Here is a 17,102-nt window from a genome sequence, read left to right as displayed (position 1 = left end):
CGATTTTGAAGCAGGAACTCTCCAAATTGAATATTGAGAGGTGAAACCGTATCTGTATGACCCTATGGCCGTTGTGAAGCAATCGGTGAATGTGGCTCACTGGTTTGACCGTGCGGCCTCGGAATCGGACAGCGACTCGGCCGATTCTGATCGCGGCGACCCCGGACCTCAACAAGACTCGCACCCAAACGATTTATCCTGGTAGTTATGATAAATTCCTACTTTTGTCGTAATACTAAACAAGAGCCCTTTTGAAGAATAATTAAACCGCCTCCCTAGTGGATATAGGGAACGATTACTGGACAGTGCGCCGGTCGGCCACATTAGCCTGCCATCCGCGGCATTATACTATTTATAGCCGACTCTAAGTGAGGAAATATCCCTTTGTCTCATTTCCACAGTGATTGTACAGGATCCCTCAGGATTCTTGACTTGTCAACTGCAAGCAAAAGTAAAAATGTTTCCTCCAATCTTCTCCTTTTTGCTTCAGCATTGCTGCTCCGTTTCTTCTCTGACTGCTTGATTTTGTTTCACACGCACACAATCCACTCTCTCCGCCTCGTCTCGTTTTTTGGAAAAAGCCAACCCTCTGGCTCCGCCTCGTCTCCTCCCTCAGAAAAAGGTAAAAGCTTCTTCCTGAACCGGTCCCGTTGTTACAGTTCACTGCACAATAAGGCATGGGGGTTTTTTTCTTTGGAAATTCCTGAACGCGCGTCTGCACTCAAGCCGGACGGCAGTGTCAGTAACCGGAAGTGGACTCAACTCAAGCGGTTTGTTTGGCTTAAATGACGTCACGCGCCGAGTGGTCACGAAAATAGCCGAACAGAAATTCGCCGCAATCTGCATGAACTTATTTTAATTATTACTCATCATCAATACTTCTTGGGAGCAGAAGAAAATTACAGAGCGTTTTTAACATATAAAGTTTCAAATGTGCATAAAATTAAAACCGTTAGCTATGACCTTTAAGTATTCTGGGTTCATCATCTATTTGCACAAAAATTAGTTTTGAAAGCAGCTGCAGTTGAAACGTCTCATTTTTGTTTAGAATTAAAAGAAACAATTCAGACTGAAAGACAGTGTGTTTAGTGTGTGTGTGTTTAGTGTGTGTGTGTGTGTGTGTGTGTGTGTGTGCATGCTCACCTTGGAGTTCTTGTTCCCGGTGCGTGTGCCGTGCACTGATTGGCTGTAAGTCCGCTGGACTGTCTGTTCTGGGGTGGAGGGTGATTTATCGGATGAGTGGTCGGAGCCCTTCTCCACCATGTTCTCTCCGTCTGCACTCGGAGGAACTGGAGAGCGAGAGCGCTTACGGAGGACGGGTGAACAAGTGGGAGTGCTCCGGGTTGAGTTACTCGCAGTGCTGAGGCGGGCAGAAGAAAACACACAATATTTACTTTAAAAAAAATTATAATAATTAAAAAAAAAATACACACACACACACAAATAAATGAATCAAACTCCTGAGATATAAAGTACTGCGATGTTACGTTTCTGCCTCGTGTACTTTATCCCAGGAACTCAGTCCATCAGAAAAACACAGTCGAGTCACAGTGTAAAGGCAGAGACTCTCCCGGAGGTGAACGCGTCTCGTTACACATCACCTTCACTGTGACATTTAGCACACGGCCCTGTTCGCTCCCTGACTCGACAGAAAAACACACAGCCTGGGCTCCCAGTCTACGGTTCAGCAACAGAGTTGCCAGGTGGACATTAAATACAATTTGCTCGTTAGTATGGATTCGTTAGATAGCTAACAAGCTGCACGCTGCCAGTCACGCCGTCACAAGAATGAAAAATCGGGCCAAATGTTTCACTAGCGTGACTGGAAGACGTTGTAAAAAAACAACCAAAAAAAAAAAAACCCAGACTAGCTAGTTTAACCTACTGCATGAATTATTACCTGTAAATTAAAAAAAAATACATTTATTTGCCATATAGCATCATCGCACAACAATGGCTGCAAAATCACCATTTTGTCACAGTGAGCCTTTCCTTATTTGGAGTTTTGTGGGTGTGGCAAATGTAAATCAACTCCTTCATCAGGATGTGTGATTATAAAGAAAAAAATTTGAGTCACGTTTGCAAATCTGTTTTTTTTGTTGTTTTGCTTTGATCGTGAAAACATTTGACTTAACTGAAAGATAAATAACTGTAAATAATTTGTAGAGAATGAAAGATAAATGATGTTTCTATCTTCTCTCATCCACTTCTGCATCCTCACTCGCTCTGTCCATCTTCCAGAAAGAGCATCTTCATCTTAATTATTAATGGACTGGACACAGACTGAGCGACGGCAGCCTGGAAAGGCAAACAGAACGGGATTAAAAAAAAACACCCAGATGAGATCTGCTCCTCTCTCTCTCTCTCTCACCATAACCTGCGTCACCTCCAAAAGTCACGATCTGGAAGGTTCCGTCAGTTCATTTATCCCATAAAGCACCTGAAGGTGGAGTAACACTCGCGACTCCGGGGTGATGGTGAGACGCAGCGCACTTTGATTAAACTCCGTCAGGGTAATGTGAGCTTCCTGTAACGTTAGATTAGAGGATCGCTTTCAGAATGGCTCAGTTCACATCCAGTGGGACGCCAGAAATGACAAGGCGGCAGTTTTTTTGGGGAAAAATATATTGCATCACATACAGTGGTGCTTGAAAGTTTGTGAACCCTTTAGAATTTTCTATATTTCTGCATAAATATGACCCAAAACATCATCAGATTTCCACACAAGTCCTAAAAGTAGATAAAGAGAACCCAGTTAAACAAATGAGACAAAAATATTATACTTGGTCATTTATTTATTGAGGAAAATGATCCAATATTACATATCTGTGAGTGGCAAAAGTATGTGAACCTTTGCTTTCAGTATCTGGTGTGACCCCCTTGTGCAGCAATAACTGCAACTAAACGTTTGCGGTAACTGTTGATCAGTCCTGCACACCGGCTTGGAGGAATTTTAGCCCGTTCCTCCGTACAGAACAGCTTCAACTCTGGGATGTTGGTGGGTTTCTTCACATGAACTGCTCGCTTCAGGTCCTTCCACAACATTTCCATTGGATTAAGGTCAGGACTCTGACTTGGCCATTCCAAAACATTCACTTTATTCTTCTTTAACCATTCTTTGGCCCAGATGCAGCAAAACAGGCCCAAACCATGATACTACCACCACCATGTTTCACAGATGGGATAAGGTTCTTATGCTGGAATGCAGTGTTTTCCTTTCTCCAAACATAACACTTCTCATTTAAACCAAAAAGTTCTATTTTGGTCTCATCCGTCCACAAAACATTTGTGACCCCTCACCGAATCCAGGGACACATGTCGGTCGAAACGAATCCGAGATAATCACAAAAGAAGCATTTTTTTTTCGAAATTTGTGATTTTCATTTTTTTTTCCATCATGTGCAAGTTGAGATCTTGAAGAATGCAATCAGTATTTCAGATAATAGATTGTTTTGTTGGAAAAGCATACATTTTTTGTTGCAAATTGTCTCGTTTTTGTCAGGACTGTAGCCTGCTGGGGGGTGTGGGTAAATTACCATATGGGCCATTCACATGATGATTTAAGTCTTTTGTTTTGTTTTTTCGCGAATCAGCTGTATGATGCAAGCTGAGCTCGTGGCTACTTAAGCTGCATACAGGCGTGTGATTTCACTATGGAATGAGTTACTAAACAGAGCGCAGAGGAGCTGAAACACCGCAAACAGACACACGGTATTTACATCGGAGATCACCATTTCTAGCAAAAACAAACGCAACCTCGTTTTCCAGATTGAATGGAATACTTGAATGATCGGATGATACACGGACCGTTCTAGGATTACATTCCATCGGAGGCATTGGTGTGTGCAAGGCGCCGTTTCTCTTTCTGATGGGGTGAGTTTATTAATCTAAGGCTGTGTGGTTATTTTTGCATGTAACGGAGAGTGTTGTGGTTTGGTTAAGCCTAGGTCACAACCGGACGTACGATTTTTTGGCCGTGTGATTTTTGGCGTTTCCCAAATTGGTGCGTTTTTTTTTTTTTTTTGTTCACGGAGAAAGACGCGCGTTGGCCGTAAGTTTGTCTTGCAACCTGAAAAAAACGTAAGCGCCCGTAGAGTTTGTTTGACATGACAACGAACCTCTGCGGCCGGTCTGCGGCTCGAAAATCAGCACATCACACGTGCACTCTCGTGCTTTTCACACGCGCGCTCTCGTGCGTTTCATGCGCGCTCTCCGTGTGTTTCTTGCGTTTTTTGCGTGTAGACCGGCCGTAGGAGCGCGTACTGTACGGCCGGTTGTGACCGAGGCTTTACATGATACTAGTGTTGTGTTAGTTGTGTCATCATCGTGCGATCTTTCTTTCTTACGGTGTGAGTAATTTTTCAACCACAAAACGTTAAAGTATACTTTAGGACTTATTTTTATACTTCATAATTGTTTTGGGCATATTTTGCATGGAAGGAAAATTGACGTGGTGATCTTTGTTTACATGAAAGTGGCATCGTGCTAGCTCCTAGGGGTTAGGGCTTTCCTTAATGTCATGTAAATGAGCACCATTATGTGCCCGCCCTGCACCCAGAGTAGCTGAGATGGAAAACTTTGAGGGCGATTTTCTCCCTTTTCTGTTTTAAGAAGTATACACTTTCAAAAGGCCACACATTCTTCAAATATTGTCAGATCTCCACATGGAAGGCATCATTGGAAAGCTTAGAAACTGTACTTTCTGAATCTGTCAATAACTCAAAATGCCCCCGGGCCAACATGTGTCCCTGGATTCTGGATTTGGGCACATTTTTCCAATAGCCTTCTGGCTTGTCCACATGATCTTTAGCAAACTGCAGACGAGCAGCAATGTTCTTTTTGGAGAGCAGTGGCTTTCTCCTTGCAACCCTGCCATGCACACCATTGTTGTTCAGTGTTCTCCTGATGGTGGACTCATGAACATTAACATGAGCCAATGTGAGAGAGGCCTTCAGTTGCTTAGAAGTTACCCTGGGGTCCTTTGTGGCCTCGCCGACTATTACACGCCTTGCTCTTGGAGTGATCTTTGTTGGTCGGCCACTCCTGGGGAGGGTAACAATGGTCTTGAATTTCCTCCATTTGTACACAATCTGTCTGACTGTGGATTGGTGGAGTCCAAACTCTTTAGAGATGGTTTTGTAACCTTTTCCAGTCTGATGAGCATCAACAACGCTTTTTCTGAGGTCCTCAGAAATCTCCTTTGTTCGTGCCATGATACACTTCCACAAACATGTGTTGTGAAGATCAGACTTTGATAGATCCCTGTTCTTTAAATAAAACAGGGTGCCCACTCACTCCTCATTGTCATCCCATTGATTGAAAACACCTGACTCTAATTTCACCTTCAAAGTAACTGCTAATCCTAAAGGTTCACATACTTTTGCCACTCACAGATATGTAATATTGGATCATTTTCCTCAATAAATAAATGACCAAGTATAATATTTTTGTCTCATTTGTTTAACTGGGTTCTCTTTATCTACTTTTAGGACTTGTGTGGAAATCTGATGATGTTTTAGGTCATATTTATGCAGAAATATAGAAAATTCTAAAGGGTTCACAAACTGTATCTACAGTAGCACTGAATTATTACTTTAGCTTTAAAATTTCTTGCCCTGAATCAACATGAAAACAGAACAAAGACAATTAGAGTGATTTTTCCCCCTAAAAGAAAAGGCGTCTGAATCTTTCAGTGATTATGTTTTTGTGCTCACGACTGTATAACGTTTCAGACAGCTCATCGCTCTGTGTAACTGCTGTTCCTGCTGCTTTCAGGTCTTCCTGCAACTCTTTTCTCTTCGCTTCTTTCATCATGACTCGGACAGCGTGCTGGGAAATCATCTTGCGTGAGGACAATCAGCTGTAGCTCCAGAAATGTTTCAGGTCTTTGTTTTGACTCGGTCACTTTTTTTCATTCAAGTTGTTCCTGAGAACTTCAGAAAGCTCCTACACCTTCACCGTGATCATGACTCGTTACTTGAAAACTTCCCAAACAAAGGCAACATCTTTTATAACGATGTCAGGTGTAATTTCCACAGTGGAACCTGGTTTATTTCTACATAACCATCACATATATACTGTATTCAAATACAGAACAGTATTTACGCTTCTGAACAGATTCATAAGCGTCAGGTGACAGGAGGAGTGTGTGCTTCATCACGCTGAGTGGGTTGTAGCGGTCAGTGAGTGCGTGTGTCTATGTGTCTGTACTTTCTTGATTTGAGGTCAGGATTTCCAGGTTTGCACTGAATCTGAATTGATAAATGGTGGCCACGTCGACACTTTAGCGGAATCATTTCTGATTTTGACTCATTCCAAAAGGAATTAAAGAGATAAAGCAGTGGAAATAAAATTCACCTGGCTGAAAAGCACATCACAGAAGGGGGAAGAAGGCGGGATGTGAAGGACACTTTTGCTGGGTGTTGACTCCATGAACTTTTCCCTGTGAATCCGCAAGCTTTGTGCACTGAGAGAAAGCAGAAGGGGCGTGTTCTTGCGTTAGTGAGCCGATAAGATGGACTTTCAATCAGAGTCGTATGGTGGTGTAGGGGTTATCACAGTTGCTTCACAGCAAGAAGGTTCTGGGTTCGAACCTCATAGCTGACTGGAGTTTTTCTGTGGAGTTTCCTGGGTTTCCTCCTGGTGCTCCGGTTTCCTCCAACAGTAGCCTGGCAAGCCAGACTAAATGTGAATATTTAGTCTGGCCTCGATCCGTAGACATTTCTGAAGGGTGTAGGAGGAACAACCCGCTGTCTTTCAAACTGTCTCTGTGCGTATAGGCCAACGCTCTGACCAATCAGCGCAACAGTGACTGTGACGTAGTCAGAGCGACAGAAAGCAGTGGGGGAGGCCTTGAAATAAATAATTTTTCAAAATGCGTATTAATTAATAAACAGGTTCTAGATATTAAGAAGTTTGGAGATAATGACCACAAGTTTGGAGTCTGTACCACATACTTAACATACACTCATTTTTTTCAAGGGTTTGCTTAAACTGTTTTTGAGAGTTTTTATTTAGTGGTGTTTGGTGAAATAATTTCCCTTAAATTTAAAATAACAGGAAAATAAGAAACAATCAAAAAGTAATGTTTCAAAGCTGTTTATTAATTCTTCGTACTGCACAAACTAGCCCCATCCTTTTGGCTCCGAGCGGAGCCAGCTGGCAGATCAGACTTTTGCCATAGCCGGTCGGCAAAACAGCGAAAACGTCCTTCTTGAAAAGGAATGAGCGGAGAGCCTCTTCCTGCTCATGTTTCAACGAAAACCCCAAGTCTAATTCTTCTAAAACTGATTCCAAAGCGGAGTCAAACGTGCGCTGTTCACTAGCTGTAGCCATCTTTCCTGCTGCGCTTTCTCCAGCGTCGCGCAGCCTTGTCGTCACTCCTGCAAAAGCCCGCCCAAAGAATCCAAACAAAAACCTTGCGTTGTGATTGGTGGGCACGATTTGATGCCCGGGGTGTTTTTGTTTATATGGTGTGAGGCTAGACCCATTCGCTAGGCAAAAATATTTTTGGCCGCTAGGCGGGTGGGTCTAGTTTACTAGGCTACTCCAACAGTCCAAAGACGTGTGGATTCGGTCAACTGGTTTCTCTAAATGCCCCAGAGGTGTGAGTGTGATGGTTGCTGGTCTCTGTGTAGCCCTGTGATAGATTGGTGACCCGCCCAGGGTGAATCCCACCTCTCACCCAGAGTCAGCTGGGATTGGATGAATAATAATAATAATAATAATAACAACTAGATAGATATTGTGACTAAATTCACAGTGATTTGTGCGAGCTATTACAAACCGGGACGTCTGGTCACCGTACCCTATAGATCTGGAACGGTAAGAGATAGAGAATGATGCTTAGTGAGGAAAAGTTGCACCGTGGGAAAAAAAAAAGCTGATCAGTCCCCCCAGGATTTCGCAGGCCTTTTTTGTGATTGTTGCGGGCTAAAATGTCTGATGTTGCGGGGTTTTTCCAAAAAATTGCGATGAAAGTTGCAGTGTTTTTTAGGTTTTTGTTGCGATTACATTGTGGGAGGAAGTGAAAGTTGCGAGAAATTGTTGCGATTTTCTCTATTTGTGATTAAAATTGAGTGATATGTTAAATATTAAGTTATTACTGAAAAACTATTGATTAAAAAAACAGACACTGAGAAATGGTCCTATAAACATCTTTACCAATATAAAAGATTACCAGGACTACAAAAATGCAGAAAAATAGGCTTTACTTATCCAAATGCACCTGTTGGTTCAAAAGTTAAAGTGCAGAGAACCTCACAGCACAACATTAAGTTACCTTAAAATATAATATAAATGCCTCAGCTTTCATGTAAGAAAAAAACTATTAATACTAGTACTGTGTGCAGGCAGTCTCTCCTGAAGACTAAATTAAACAATAATTATAAACTAATAAAATAAATGGCTCAGGCTTCATAGAAGAAAAAAAAACAATTTGAACAGAATCTCACAGTATGATGCTGAAGCTGCCTAAACAATGGAAAATAAAATACCATTTTGGCAAAAATGTTGGCATCCATTAATTTCTTGTATTAAGTAAAAAAAAAAATAATGTAAAGTGCGCACAGTCCTTCACTGTAAACATCACACACTTTCAGTAACAGAATTTAAGCCTACAGAAACACTGACTCGCACATGCTGCTTCTCTTGAACGTATACACGGAAGTAAGGCGGAAGGTAGTTTGTCGACGTCACCACAAGACGACGCCAACGATTGGTCAAATTTGCAGGAAAGTTGCGGTGATTGGACATAATTGCAACACCGCCCTGAATTCGCGGGGATTGGTTGAATTTGCGTTGAAGTTGCAAATCGCAACATCGCGAAATCCTGGAGGGTCTGGCTGATTGAAAAAAAAAAAAAACATGAAAATTGACAGAGTTATAAGTGATTGAAAAAAAAAAAATCTGTTTTTCGTGGATCATTCCGGATCAGTGATCCAGATCACCACCAAAAGTCATAGCAATGTAACTCAGTGCAGAGGAATTCATGTGGAACTTGTTGATGATTGGTTGAAAACTGAGGGAGAAACAGCGTCCTAAAAAATGTTTGGAGGAGAAGAAGAAGAGCAAAACCAAGCAAGAGGCACACAGCTACATTTTTTGCATCGAAGTAAATGAATTAATAAAGCCAATGTAATGAGGATTCCAATTCTTCACACAACTTTTCTTTACAAAAATAAAAAAGCACAACATTCGCAAGCTTAAAAAAAAAAAAAAACACCTATAACAGACTGCATGAACCAAAAACCCGACTAAAGGCTGTTAAAAAGGAAAAATCTTAAAGAAAAAAAAGTCAATCTAAAAGTGGCTTTGCTGTAAAAGTCAGAATAATCTTCCATCTCCGTACGCTGAAAGGTTGTGGTCGCTTCTGTCAGACTTTTGCATCACTTCAGCTCTCAGATAGCGATATTAATGACCTACAGTAAACACCAGAGCAGCACGTCTACCTTCAAACCTCAAACAAAGTGGCATATTACATATAAATCACACCAATGCAAATATTCTAAGACAACAACAATAACAAATGTGTCTGTTCATCAGAAATGTAATTATGCTAATCACACTGTGAGCAGCGATGTGCTCCTTTCACCTCCTGAGTCAAACACAGACCCTGGGGAGATGCTGCAACACCGACGCTCAGGAGGAGAGGAAAAGAAACCCTCATGCTTATGCAGACGCAAGAGACGCTGAGGTTAAGGGAGATGGAGACATGTGGACAAACCTGGAAGCCATGAATAGCTGAGCAGAAATTCTCCCTGCTTCATTCATCCAGAGAGAGGAGGATGGGGTGATGATGAGGAGGAGCTGTGCTGCCTCATACAAGCTTGCTATTAATTCTGCTTCATGGCCTGCTGTTTTCCACCTGCACTCCCCATCATGGTGCTCCTCACTGCACTCCTTACTGATGCTTTTCATGAATGACAAAACTCCGTCCTGTCGACACGCTACGGTTTCTTGGTAACGCAACAAGTCAGGCTTGTAGTACTCAAGACCAGGACTCAGACTCGAGTCCGACTCGTGCCCTAATTTTAAGGACTTGTGACTTGAGCACTGATGACTCGGACTCGTGCATTAACTGCATTCGGACTTGGAGACGAGGACTCTGATTTTTTATTATTTTTTGTAACATGCCATAAGATATTTATATCTACATTAATTTTCTGTAAGACTGTCACACCTGCACGCCAGGGCTTTACATTAGCACCCGCCCACCCGCCAAATGCGGGTAAAATTGGGCTTTGGCGGGTAATGACTTTAGTCCCACTAGCCACTTTGGCGGGTGGTTTATTCTGTGGTATGACAATATATTTTAACTGTAGTTTTCTCTGAAGGCATCGGATATAATAAACGCATTGCAATGTAATATTACGCGCCGACAACTCCCATGAGCCCCTGCATAAACATTCTGACAACATGTTAGAATTGTTTAGAACGTTCGTTAACGGCTCAGATAAAATCAGTGATGCGGTAACCTGCGGTTAATGAACGAAGCAACAAAGTTGCTGACGACTGACAAGCGCACTATGTGGCGGCATCGAGCTGGAGTTTCAAACCCTGCTGCTGAGGGAAAAAGGGGCGGAGATGATCAGGGCCAGAGCAGCATTTTAAAATCACCGAGGTCCATGATGTGCAAAGCGCACGCCGAAACATTTCGCCATATTTAAATGAGAGGGTAAATTACACGCCACACAAGAGATCTATTCCTGAAATTACTTTTAATGGAGTTTGAACTGAATATCATCAGTTTTGAAAAAAAAAAAAATCATGTGGCAAGAGTAAGAATAATTGAAGCGTGTTTAATGGTTTGGTCTGGCCCAAGCAATGAGGACAAAAGATCCCCTAACCATGTAGCCTATGGAACTGAGACCCCGTTTACACGTAGCCGGATATCTATGAAGACGCATATTTATTTATGCGGTTGCACCTCTCATTTATACGTAAACGGAGGTTTCAGTCACTGAAAACGGATATCTTTGAAAACTCCGGGCAAAGTGGAGATTTCTGAAAACTCCGTTTTCATGCCTGCGTGTAAATAGTGGAAAACGGAGTTTTGGGTTTTCCCGACGTCACGATATGCGTCACAGAACAATATTTGCGTCAGGCGCTCAATATTTTGGTTTGATGGTCTCATGGATGCAACACGGGTGGTCGTCCTTTTTACATATTTGCAAACACTTTTGGTTTGTTTGCATTTGCAAATAGGACTGCAACTGCTTTATGAGGAGCAGAGGAGAAGGACTGCGAGGAGGGTCGCAGGTTTTCAGGCACTTTTCCTCCCACCAAGACAAAGGCTTGCTGCTTACCAACGTCACCGCCGTCATGTCATTTGTATTTTCACGATTCTGATCGGCTAGTATGGCTTTATACTTCTCCTTATACTGCCACCTATATGTTTGGCATGCTCATAATAGCGCTTAGCCGCGTATCTATGCAGATCTGTGTGAATGCAGATATTTTGGAGAACGGTTTGGCGTAATTGTGGATATTTTTGAAAACGGAGAGGCGGGGTTATCCGTTTCTATACATACCCAGGTACGTGTAAACTAAGCATAAGATACCGTACATTAACAATCTGGCATCCGTTACACCTACACACACACAAAAAAAACATTCTGGGAAAAAAATCAGTACACCACCATGTTTTAGGCAAAGTTATCCAAGGCAAACACAAGTTGAAACTTTCCACTCTATTGCTTTGGCTTATCGAATGATTTATTTTTAAAATCACAAACAAGGCAGGCTACACCTGCGCTGCTTCGAAAATGTCAATTTAACAGCTTCATGAAAGTGCGCTGATGGTTACCATGGAAAACCTGTGTCTGCTGCACGGTGTTCCTCCGCCGAGTCGCGCGCTCATTTGCTTTTGTGTTCTTGGTCTCAGAGCCGCGCGCACCAAACAGACACAGAAGACAGAATCAACGTTTAACATAATTAACAATGCACTTTTTACGGAGACGTTTTAATGTTATTCTTTATTTTTTTTATCCAGTTGAATATTTAGCGTACAAATGTATTTTCAGCTCTTAAAAATGACCGAGGTCCGGACCGCGGGGGCCTCATAGCTGGCTGCGGCCATGGAGATGAACAAGACGCTAATAGGAAGATGAGACAGTTCAATGGCAAATGGAAGTTCGGGTGAGATTGGCTAGTTCATAGCAAAACCAAAAATACCCTGTACTGCGAAGACTGTAGAAAGTCTGGCAAAGACAGGCACCAGTAATTTTAAACTCGAAACTATAAAGGACCACGAAAAGTCAAATGCACACATCGGTACTATAACATCAAAACTGGCGGAGACGGCTGGTCACTACAGGACAGCATTGCTTTCAGTCCCTGGCTGTCATGAAGTCGGCTGAGCTGGAGAGGATGGAGCTGCTGGTTAGAAACGTTCACGCGATTGGAAAGAAGTTGATCCGCCCCAGCTATCAACTTACAGCCTGCTGGAAGCCTCAGGTCACGAAGACCATTTTTCATGGACCATTCAGACTCATCTGATGATGAATGCAATGAGGACATTTAATGTCTCTCTCTACACATGTTCACACACACACACACACACACACACACACACACACACACACTATTAATAGATAATACATAATAATACTTGATAATACACAGAATACTTGCATATCAAAACATCAAATGTTTTTCAGTGATAAATGTTTTGAATTGGACTTTTAATATTAGAATCAGTTCAGTTGTACTGAATGTTATTTTTCAGATTATACGATATTTCATATTGTAAGGGGCTTGAATTTGAGTTCAATAAACAGAATACTCTGTTTATATTTTTGTCTGAACTGGTTGCATGTTTTCATATAGGGAGCGACCTTAACAGCACTGAATACTGAGTGCTACTGTAGAGATACATTATACGCTGCCGTTCATAATCAAATCTAGATCTTCTGAACTTTAACGTATCATGCTGAAGAAAAAAACTGCGATTTCCTGGCAACAAAATTGTGGCTCGTGAAAAGGCTGAATGGCGAGTGACTTGGGGAAACCACTAGACACAGTGGCCGGTGAGCAAAAAAGTGAATGTAAAGCCCTGCTGCGCGCCTTGGCCTGTGCCTCAGATAGACCCTCCGGCGCGCTCCAGACAGCGCGTGCACCAAGCGGACTCTCACGCGCGAGCTGTAAATAACTCACACCTGCACAGGATTAAGGTGCAATTAGCGCACCGATATAAAAACTGTGAAAACGCACTTACTTTGTGAAGTATTGAGTTGTGCTGCTGACATGTTACTGAACCTTATTTCCTTGTTTGGTTTCCTGATCCCTGATTTCCTGTTTCTCGTCTTTGATCCTGCCGAGTCTACGATAGCCTGTTTGTGCCTCGCTCGACCTATCGCCTGTTTCACTGGTTTACGATTTTGCCTGCTGTTCTGGATTGTTTGTGTCTTCACTTGCATTAATAAACACACCTTCTGCACTTACATCCGTCTCCCAACCATCTCTGACCGAATACTTCACACACGCTGATAAAGAGAAGCACATTCACCTGTTCATACGCCATGTTCAGGAGCAAACTAATGCTAATGGCGCTGAAACAGACACCGTCACATGGTGCGGTTTGGAGTGTTAGACTCAGACTCGACTCGGATCAATAGTGGACTCGACTCAAAAATTTTTTTTAATGACTTGGACTTGAACACTGGGGACTCGAGCCTGGACTCAGACTCGAGGTTTGTGACTCGACTACAGCACTGCAACAAGCTGTGGATTTTCTTTTTTTTTTGCATTATATTAACTTTAAAAGAGAGGAAAAAAGAGAGGCTGGTGAAGGAACGAATGTTTATCGCTGCTAGAATGAAAGTAAGAATGTACCGTATTTTCCGGACTATACGTCGCTCCGGAGTTTAAGTCGCATCAGCCAAAAAATGCATTATGAAGACGAAAAAAACATATATACGTTGCACCGGACTATAAGTCGCACTTTTTTGAAGGGTTATTCTATCCATAGAATCTGTGATTGTATCTGATAAGCGGCGCGTGGTTACTGCGCGACTGCATTGTTTATTTAATAAACGAACAGCTGAGCAGTGATAACGCGCCCTTTGCCCTGTAAGTAGCCTAGTCTGATTATTTTAAATATCTACTACTATCTTTAATACTATCACTATCGTTATTACTAATAGCCTATATTATTATTATAACTAATATTAGTAGCCTATTACTGATGCATTAATCAGTTTGCTTTTAGAATATTTTTACCGGTAGGGCTTATTATCGCCCCATGGCTCTTTCCTCTGTGTTATTAAAGCTGTAGTCATCATCGAGGAGTGTCATTCTTCATTTTTGTCGAATTTTATTTCATCAAATCAGAGGTCAAGTAGGCTATAGGTATATCATCTCCAAAGACAGGTACGGTAGTAAAAACAACCGTCTAGTGAAAAAAAAACAACAACAACCGCTTTTAAATCCCCTACTTAAATCCTTAAAATGAGTCATTTAACTCATGTCTTGTGTGATCTGATCTCCAATGGTGAAATAAACCGGTTGTGATGAGTACAGTCTGTTATTTTAGAAGATAAATGTAATATATAATTTAATATATAGACTAATAAAAATTAATATTTTATAATATAATATCACGACATATTACTGTCTGTAACTGTTTGTCACTAAAGCGTTTTCTAAGATCATAATGTCTGATATTATTATTATTATTAGTTTACACACACAATAAGCCCATGTGCGTAAAGTTATAGTAAACCATCCCCCGCCTTTTGTTTTTTGAGTTGCCGGACCCACCCACCTCCTGCGTTCTGGGACCTCCCACTTCACAAATTAAGCGCTGCCTAAAATCACTACATAACTTATTTAAATAACTATAGGCCTATCATTAATAATAAAACACAGGTCAATCAAGTTTATCAAGCTGATGATTTCACTCCAAATCAGCAAATCCATTGAATTCCTCATCCTCGGTGTCGCTTCTGAACAACTCTGCCAACTCCAGCGGCAGATGAAGCGCCGTTTCCTCTTCTTCTGCGTGGCTGTCGTCAGACTCAGCATCAGCTCCAGTTATTCCGCGGTGAAAAAAAACAACAACATATATACGTCGCACCGGAGTATAAGTCGCATGGCCAGCCGAACCATGAAAAAAAGTGCGACTTATAGTCCGAAAAATACGGTAATTATAGAACAGATAAAAGGATGAGGTGTTGTTCCGGAATAAATACTGAATATAATCATAATTGTTGGACAGTTGATGTGGTATGAAAGGAATAAAACACTTCTAAATTCAGCCCTAACTTCACTTCTCCTTTTAGTCCTTACACACGCCACAGTTAATTGTTGATGAGGAAATTCATCAGCGTCTTTGATTAATTCCTGTGTCCCGAGTTCTGTGGATGAATCCCGCGCCTTAGAGAAGTCCAGAAATTATTCATTTCAGGATTCTGCAAACCAGAATAAAGACCACACAAACTCGAGGTCCGGTGTTTCCTCGATGTCGTTCACTCATTCTGTACATCTTGCTTCCTAAAATCATCGGTGTGGAAGAGGGAAGTGAAAATTGGAAAACGTGAGAATGAAGAGAGAAGAGGGAATAAATATGGTTGGTTAATAAATAAATAAATGAGCTCGCTCTCGTTCCCACAGGGTCAGGGAACTGATTCGCTTCGAGGTCAGATTTCGGTCCTGTCATGAGGACACCAGTTGAGATGCTCTGCACACTGTGGAAGGGTCTCAAAAGCACCGCGTCCAGCTTCGGTTCAGGTTCCACGCATGTACGCTGCATACGACATTTATATCGTTCGCTCCCTGCAGGTGAGAGGCGGAGTTTACCTTCAGCAGATCTGCCCATGACATTTTTGAACACATTTCCTTCGCAAGTAGTAGTTCACAGAATTTAGAAACAAGGGAACAGTCGATTTTTTAAACCACTACAGCCCTGACTCTGGACGTTTCCACACTTGGCCCGAATCCTCTCTCAGGACTGATTCTGGGCTCGGTTCTGGGCGGAGCTCAATCTCGTGTTTGCTTTCACATAGGGTTCCAGATGTGCAGGACTGTTCCTGGGCTCACTTCCATAAATACAGTGGTATGCAAAAAAGTTTGTGCACCCCGGTCAAAATTGCTGTTACTGTGAACAGTTAAGCAAGTTGAAGATGAAATGATCTCCAAAAGGCATAAAGTTAAAGATTCCCTTTATATTTTAAGCAAAAACTATTTTTTATTTTCATCTTTTGCGTTTTCAAAATGACAAAAAAGGAAAAGGGCCCGAAGCAAAAGTTTGGGCACCCTGCATGGTTAGTACCTAGTAACACCCCCTTTGGCAAGTATCACAGCTTGTAAACACTTTTTGTAGCCAGCTAATAATCTTTCAGTTCTTACCTGGGGGATTTTCACACACTCGTCCTTGCAAAAGGCTTCCAGTTCTACAAGTTTCTTGGGCTGTCTTGCATGCACTGCTCTTTTGAGATCTATCCACAGATTTTCAGTGATGTTTAGGTCAGGGGACTGTGAGGGCCCGGGCAAAACCTTCAGCTTGCGCCTCCTGAGGTATTCCATTGTAGATTTTGAGGTGTGTTTTGGATCATCGTCTTATTGTAGGACCCGTCCTCTTTTTAACTTCAACTTTTTTTTTACAGATGGTGTGATGTTTGCTCCCAGAATTTGCTGGTATTTATTCGAATCCATGCTTCCCTCGACCGATGAAATGTGCCCTGTGCCACTGGCTGCAACACAACCCCAAAGCATGATGGATCCACACCCATGCTTCAGAGTTGGAGAGGTGTTCTTTTCCTGGAATTTGGCCCCCTTTTTTCTCCAAACGTACCTTTGCACATTGTGGCCAAAAAGTTCTATTTTGATTTCATCAGTCCACAGGACTTGTTTCCAAAATGCATCAGGCTTATTTAGATGTTCATTTGCAAACTTCAGACGCTGAATTTTGTGGCTCGGACGCAGGAACGGTTTTCTTCTGATGACTCTCCCATGAAGGCCATATTTGTTCAGGTGTCGCTGCAGAGTGGAACAGTGCACCACCACTCCAGGGTCTGCTCAATCTTTCTGAAGGGCTTTTGCAGTCAAACAGGGGTTTTATTTGCCTTTCTAGCAATCCAACGAGCAGTTCTTTCAGAAAGTTT

The 17,102-nt window shown here is 42.1% G+C and overlaps 1 protein-coding gene across 7 annotated transcripts in view; it reads right to left on the bottom strand.

The window, feature by feature from the left end:
- The window catches only part of gramd1ba (GRAM domain containing 1Ba), a 92,113-nt gene that overhangs the window by 32,171 nt on the left and 42,840 nt on the right, over positions 1-17,102 (bottom strand). For all 7 annotated transcript variants that reach the window (XR_009651570.1, XM_060909093.1, XM_060909090.1 and 4 more), the window contains one exon: positions 1,144-1,360. Coding sequence is in view for 6 of the 7 variants with exons in the window: in XM_060909090.1 (XP_060765073.1) it covers positions 1,144-1,360 (217 nt within the window). In the remaining variant the exon portion in view is untranslated. The remainder of the gene's footprint in view (positions 1-1,143; positions 1,361-17,102) is intronic.

The sequence above is a fragment of the Neoarius graeffei genome, chromosome 25 (assembly GCF_027579695.1).
Source record: "Neoarius graeffei isolate fNeoGra1 chromosome 25, fNeoGra1.pri, whole genome shotgun sequence".
In the NCBI taxonomy this organism is placed as follows: Eukaryota; Metazoa; Chordata; class Actinopteri; order Siluriformes; family Ariidae; genus Neoarius; species Neoarius graeffei.
Note: the sequence above shows the minus strand (reverse complement) of the source record. Positions and strands in the feature narration are given on the sequence as shown.